This window comes from Cheilinus undulatus, linkage group 8, assembly GCF_018320785.1.
Source record: "Cheilinus undulatus linkage group 8, ASM1832078v1, whole genome shotgun sequence".
Taxonomy (NCBI): domain Eukaryota; kingdom Metazoa; phylum Chordata; class Actinopteri; order Labriformes; family Labridae; genus Cheilinus; species Cheilinus undulatus.
The window spans coordinates 29,922,870-29,929,965 of NC_054872.1; the positions used below are offsets into that span (position 1 = coordinate 29,922,870).

The 7,096-nt window shown below is 38.7% G+C and overlaps 1 protein-coding gene across 1 annotated transcript; it reads right to left on the bottom strand.

Moving 5' to 3' along the window:
- Positions 1-57: 57 nt before the first annotated feature.
- Positions 58-6,716, bottom strand: LOC121512999 (gasdermin-E-like). Its single transcript, XM_041792455.1, has 10 exons — positions 6,589-6,716; positions 6,041-6,260; positions 5,761-5,956; positions 5,313-5,487; positions 3,010-3,130; positions 2,738-2,857; positions 2,266-2,393; positions 1,989-2,163; positions 1,780-1,853; positions 58-1,678 (listed from the first exon to the last, which is right to left on the bottom strand). The coding sequence occupies exons 2-10, from the start codon at positions 6,243-6,245 to the stop codon at positions 1,451-1,453; spliced, it is 1,422 nt and encodes a 473-aa protein (XP_041648389.1). The 5' UTR covers positions 6,246-6,260; positions 6,589-6,716; the 3' UTR covers positions 58-1,450.
- Positions 6,717-7,096: the final 380 nt, after the last annotated feature.

Sequence of the window (7,096 nt, forward strand, 5' to 3'; positions counted from 1 at the left end):
AATTATGATGGAAGACATTAGCGTGGATGCTGTTAAAGCGCTAGTTTTAACAGAACTTGACATTTCATCGTTAAAAGAACAAAGAACAGCATTGAGCTGTTTTCTTTTCAAAAATGACAAAAGTCGTGTATTGACATGTCTACAGTTACCATTGTCTGTGTTATGCAGTTCTATATTGAGTTTACCCCTTGTAGCAGTAGTGGCTACGTCACGTTTTTTTGTCGCTCTGATTGGCCCGTAAATACATGACAGAACATACATCCAATCACCCTCCAAGTTCTTTTTCAAAGGCTCTTCCCTTTCCCAAACACTGTCTATGGAAGGTTAACCAGATGGATGTGTGAAAGAAATCCATCTGGTGTGTCAGGTTAGCCCAAAACAGCAACATATTCAATTAATTAAACATGTGTTGTTAGAAGTTTTTTGGAAACCTGGGTCGCGATCTGTTGTAAGACAGACTGGTGGGTTCTGAAGACAGACCAGTTGAGAACCTCTGGCTTCGTGGTTAGGTGTTGCCCCATGTACGTGGGCGGCCCAGGTTCAAGCCTGTGGCTCTGTATTGCATGTCATCCCTCACTCTCTCGTCATTATCTCCAGCTCTATCTACTGTCTATCTTTCAAATAAAGGCAGTGAAGCCCACCAAAAAATCTTCAGATTGAAGACTGTGCTCAAGAAGCCGACATCAGTTGTTGGCATATTTATCCCCAGTTAGTTACACGTAACATGTCCACATTTGATTGGCTCTTGGGTGTGGATTAATATAATCAGTGTACAGTGTACAGGTTTATAAACCTAAATCTTAATCAAAACCTTTACATTCACATTTATAATGACTTGTTTAGAGACATGCACTTGTTGGGGAAATCAGAGCTGTTAGTGTTTTTTTACACATGCATGTTGAACGTATTTAGTGATTGCTTTGTAAATGAGTCTGTTTTTCTGAAGTCAAACTGATGAATCAGCACATCCCTATTAGTTTCTATATAAAAGGGACATTAAATTACTTATAGAAAAACATGGGTTGATTTCTTCAAGATGCCTGTTTTACTAAGCAAACAGTCCAAAATTCATACCTTTGTAACTAAGTGAGTTCTCATCCTTAGGGTCCCGAGCTCATGGTTCAGAACCCCCTCCTATTATACAACATCATTTGTCTTATAGGGCAGTCAGGATCCTGCTAGGAGGCTCTTGTAGGCAGGCAGTGTGTCATCTTAAGACTTAATGGTATTCACAAAGGTTGCCCCAGCAAAAGTGCCATCATTGGGGGTCGTGACCACAGCCTTAAATGATTGTCAAAACTTTTGATGAATGTCATTGGTCCATGTTTGCTTGTTGATTGACCAGAGACTAAGCAGCAGTACAAATCAGGATTTTAGAGAACCTTCCATTATGTAAAAAAATAGAAAACACTTAAAAACACTTTTCCATCCCAGCGATAGAATATTTCGTTTAACCTTCTTTGGCCAATGATGCAAGACCTTTGACAGCGATACACAGAACGAGAGGATGGTTTCCTGCCTGGGTGTGTATTTCTGTCTTCAATTCGTCCCCGTCTCTCTTCAGGGACACTTCTGAAGAGGCAAACAGATGTTTAATCTTTTCAAAGATGTCTTCTGTTGATGCAGCTACACCTGCACTGCCAACAGGTAACTCTCCATTCCCTGATACACAGTGAACCTGAAACAGATGGCATGAAAGGAGGTGATGATAAGTAAAAATGATAGATAAAACACATGGTCTGGGTTGAAGACGTCTTTCTAAAATCGTTTTTTACTAACCAGTCGCTCCAAAGTCTGTAACCCTGTGAGATTGCAGCACACTCCCAAGATAGCATGACATTCATGTGACATCTCTGAAAGACAAAGACCCAGATACAAGGAATGAGGTTTTCAGGACACTGTGAAGGCAAATCCTGACCTTAAACAAAGTTTTTTTTTTTCCCTACAGAGGACTTTTGCCACTCTTCAAAGAAAATAAACTTTCTCACCATCTATGGCACTGGTAATGAGGTGAAGAGCGCTGAGGACAGATGTGGGCTTGTTTTCCTGAGCTGATTTTGCCTGCTCCAAAAGGTCCACGATAGCTTTGATGTTCTGCTTATAAGGGTCTGTGGCCCTGACTTCATCCAGTGAAGGTTTCTCATTAAGGCGCATCCATTCCAACTGCGGGAGAGGAAGACACCAAGGTTTAGCAGCTAATGAGAAGGACATACTGCTCTATGAGAGTTTCTTTGAGTTTACACAACCCCTTCCTGTCCATCTTACCACATGCTGAAGTGAACTGACTGCCTCTTTGTCCTCCATCACCTTTGTTAAGTGTTGGAGCAGAGAGGACCTTGTGGGGGCAGGAAGAGAGGAAAGAAGATTGAAATGATCTCTCAGTTGCTCCAGCTCTGCCAACAGAAAATAGGACAAATAAAATGTAACATTCATCCTGACAGCAGGTCGATGAAAATGAGTGAACGTTAGAAAGATCGTCGAGTTGCCTCATAAAAAAAGAAGGAAACAAACAAAAGCAGAAGCATAAAATGGACAAATAACAAAGAGAAAAAAACCCTGTAGATAGGCCACTTCTGCTGATTGTTTTCCCACCCCTCTAAGCACCGGCCCTTATGTCTTTGGAAGACTTTGAAGACAACATGCATTTCTAAACATATCAGTAGCTGAAACAGCCATCTATAGTCAAATGTTTTTAGGCTGCAGAAAGGAAAAAAGCAGAGTAAAAACAGTAATTTACCTTCTCTTAGGTGGTTATTTTCAGAGGTGCACAAAGAAGCCTCTGAAACAAGCAACAATGTTTCTCCAGCCAGGCCGTCTACTTCAAAACCTCCATTGGTGTCTGACATTAGACACAGCTCTACAAATAAACCACATATATTACACTTCTAATACTCAGATATTAAATCTGACAACATAATCTTGAAGAATATATTCATAAATAATTATATTCATATAGAAATATGTAGAATAGACTATCCATATTGATAGAGTTAGACAATTATTTCTCACCAAAGCGTCCGTCATGTTTGATTTCTAGTTCTATAAGGGCGTAGGCGAGGGTAGTATGGACGGGTATCTCCATTGTAATGTTACTGTCTTTGTTCAAGCTCCCATTCTCCTTCAGGGAAACCTGCAAAATTGTAGAAAAAAAAAAACAAAAGCAAAAAAAGAGCAGAAATTATTGGATAGTTCTTAAAAAAGACAACACAAGTAATTGTGTACACTGAAGTCACATATTGTTATAATGTGGTATTATTCCTTCTTTAAACTGTGGAGCACTGTGCTGTTTCTGCTACTGAATGTTGACTATCTTTTTACAGTGTTTTCCCAACGAGGGACAATTGAAAATTAGATTTAATCTATTGTACATGCGGCGCATCAGCTTCATTCTCTGGACTGAAACTATGTTAAACTGAATTTAATTCAAATCAGGATAAATTGTGTGTCTGAAGTGTCTCAGTAGATACAGGTTAAGGTTCAAAGACTGTGGAGGGTTTCACCACCAGAGCACCTCTGTTGGGGGTTTTCAGGCCAGTTTAGGGCTTTGACTAACAGCAGCAGCATGAACTGTTGGCCTAAATCCTTTAGAAAGACATTCTGAGGTGGACTGTCACTGGTTTTAAGGCAAAACCAGTGAAGAGAACCTGTATCTGTTGGGAAGGTAGAACTCTGTCGTCTAAGCACTGGACTGATAACTAATCAGTAAAGCCAAATATTAGGACATTTTAAGATTTTCTATTTTACTTTATTACTTTTTATGTTTTTGACTCTGTGAACCATGAGTGGAGCTCTATAAATAAACCTAAGATTTTTTTAAGGCATTGTGGCTGGTAAATCTAATCTGAAAAATACAAAAACTGGTTCAAAAAGTTAAAAAAGGTTAAATGTTCAATGCAGTGTAAGGGCATGAATTTCACCTCCCCTTACCTGAGGAAGCTCCCTTTACCTGAACTAACTCTGAACTGAGTTAAAATTACACAACCCTGCATATTATGGCAGGGTGACCTTTTTGGATCGACATTAGTGTCTTTTATATATGTCAGAAAAAGAAATGTATACATTTTTAAGGACAAAAAAAATCATATGTAGGCTCCATTGTTGCACAAATGTACTGAGGGTAATGATGCTTTAATTCCATTGTTTTTTTTCCTGCACCTTTTCCCCTGAAGTGTCATCCATAAATCATTTTTTTTAATTTAACCTGAGCACAACTCTTTTGAAGATAACAATATGGAAAAAAATGCTGAAAAGCAGAAAGAAATAAAAAAAAAAGAAAAAAAATATGTTGGAAGCACAACACTAGTGGCCCTTATAGTACATTAAGGAAGTATTCAGACCCCCTTCACTTTTTCATTTTTTTTATGTTGCAGCCTGATGCTACAGTTGCAAAAAAGAATATTTTTATTCTCATTAATGTACCCCATAATGACAGAGTGAAAGCAGAATTTTAGAAATGTTTGCTGATTGTTTAAAAAAATTGTAAAAAACTGGAATATCCCATTTGCAAAAACACTTGAAATTTATCTCAGGTTCCTCCCATTTCTCCCAATCTTTTCTGAGATGTTTCTACAACTTGTTTTTCAAAATGTTCTCAGAATGAATACATCTAGGGTATTTCTTTGTACAATATACATGTATACACTACTAATGTCAGTCCAGTAAGGCAAACATGCCTGACACTGATATGCAGGGTTCCTTTTGAGGTCATGCTGTTTCTTCAGCACAACTGTGATTTGATAAAGACAATCACAGCCATGCTGATATCCTGCACAGAAGCATGACCTCAGGTGTAATACTCTGTTTGTAGAACAGTTCTATAAGCAAAAAAGTAACGAGTGATCAGTGTTTTTCTTAACATACCTTTTTTTTGCTCTATCAGCACAATCAGTTCCTCATCCTGACTGTTACCGGGCTGTTGCCAAGAAATGAATTTATATTTTTCCTGTACTCTTGCTAATTTATGTGAGTCTAAACTTTAGAATGAGTGACTTTATGAAACATGAAGTTATCAGTATTTCCATTAGTCTTGAAACAATGAAACTGATTTCTTTTAAAGATTCTTTGTTAGTCTTGGGGATTCGGAGTTAGCAGCTTGATCTTACACATGGACTGTTTGCTGTTATATCAGTCAATCACAGAACATCTGAAGAGGAGTCATACAAATGGGAAAAACTCCATATAGTGGTAAACTCGGCACCAAAAGGATTGAGTTGTTCAGAACTACCTTTTGTATAAACTTAAATCACGTCATAATGCATCACTCTTGAATTGTTATTTGCTTTCATAACAGAGAAAGAGATTTTCATAGCTGCCTTCGAGCTCTTTGGTCCACAGAAGCTCAGTCCTCCTCCACACTGTCCCCCCTGCTGCACCTCCTCTATGACGGAGCTCGGCTGGGTGGTCAAAATCCTCTCCTTTACAATCCCAAACACCTGCCTGGGCTTCACCATCGTCTGATGAACCAGATCATGGGACATGTCTAAGAGCCTGGGAAATCAGTTTTAACATAGACAGAAAAAAATGTACTTGAAAACATATTTTCATGAATGACATGTACAACTATTATGCATTATAAAAACATCCCTCAAACTAATCCTAACCTATACAAGCTGTAGTTTAACGAGTGTTAATATTCAACCAAGCTTTGTGTCCTGTCTTGATCTTTATGATTGGACAAAGATCACACCAGCTGTTTGCATACCTTCATGTCAGGTGATGTGTACTGTTTTTAATTCTTTTTCAATGGGGGATGAAACTAACCTGCCTTTGGTGTCTCGCAGCAGTTTCTGAACATCCACTTCCTCTTTCTTCAAGTTTCCAAATGATGATTGGAGTTTGGAGGTGTCTTTGCTTTCCAATTTAAAACTGGAATAATCAAGAATATTTGCATCGACAGATCCCTGAATGTTGTCACCAAAAGTCCCATTGTATTTTATGAAGTCTGTCTCGATGGAAACTGTGGAAAGTGACATGTTTTACCAGTTAACTATAAAGAGAAAAAGAATAAATGCACACTATCACAGAAAGGTCTGGTGTTTACCTGGCGTTATAGGTGTGTCTCCTGTAAGTAGATCATTAAGGTTAAAATCCGTGGGTAGATACTTGGGCCTCTGCCACTTCCAGAAACGTTTACGCTTCACCACCACTGTCAGAAGATTAATAGTGTCATTCAGGCCAGACACCGGGATCAGTACACCTCCATGATCCACCTCCTCTACAAAGTTTCTGGCAGCTGTGGCAAACATCTGGATAGCTAACACCTGTGGGGGTCAAAATGAAGAAAACAGAGGACTTGTTTACCAGTCAATAGGGGAAGTTATCACGCCTGTCAACCGATCCACACTTCTAAGGAAGTCCACACATTGCTGCTAATTTTACACTGATACCCACCATGCTGTAATTATATAAAGCAAAATGAAGAAATATAGCATATTTACATCGACATTCACATGTAGCTGTCCACCTGTGATGAAAAAGTAGCCACGTGCTATTAGCATTTAGAGATCGAAACAGAAAGTTTATCTGCGGATGCAGCCAAAATAATCAAAGACACTGAGCAGAGTTAAGGCTAAACGAGCAGCTGCTTACCCAAAGACCTTGTTTTGCTTGTAAAGCAGAGGAGAAAATTTCGAGCAGACAATTTTTCTCCAGTTGAACAATGACGCTCTGAGCTTTCTGTTGTTGTACCGAAAAGGCGCAGACGTCCCGCCCTCCCTCTACAGGAAGCTGAGTAAGCAGAACTGAACTGTCAATCATAGCTCATAATAAAACATGGCCCACTGTAACGTTTATCTGTGATAACCATATTTAAATTTTAACCTGAATAATATGCCAGTAGTCTTTTATTTTATCTGTGCTGCAGTACAATATAGCCGATTTCAGAATGTAAACTCTTAAAACAGAATTACCTTTTAATGTTAGATGTTATGCTGATGGGAACATTGCACTAAGCCATTTGGAAAGTAACGTCGGACGTCGCAGCTAGCTTTGATGTCCTCAAGCCTCAGGATGCCAGAAAATAAAGAGGACTGGGACAGCTTTAATGGAAAATACTGATATTATCGTGGAAAATGGCAAAAGATAAAAAATAATAATA

What these genes read in the sequence shown, in the direction of transcription:
- LOC121512999 (XM_041792455.1), bottom strand. Translation starts at nt 6,245, where the DNA reads ATGTTTGCCACAGCTGCCAGAAACTTTGTAGAGGAGGTGGATCATGGA. An exon ending in TCAGTTCACTTCAGCATGTG is followed by an intron (nt 2,164 to 2,265) that starts GTAAGATGGACA and finishes CCTCTCCCGCAG; the next exon opens with TTGGAATGGATGCGCCTTAA. An exon ending in CATTACCAGTGCCATAGATG is followed by an intron (nt 1,854 to 1,988) that starts GTGAGAAAGTTT and finishes TTTGTCTTTCAG; the next exon opens with AGATGTCACATGAATGTCAT.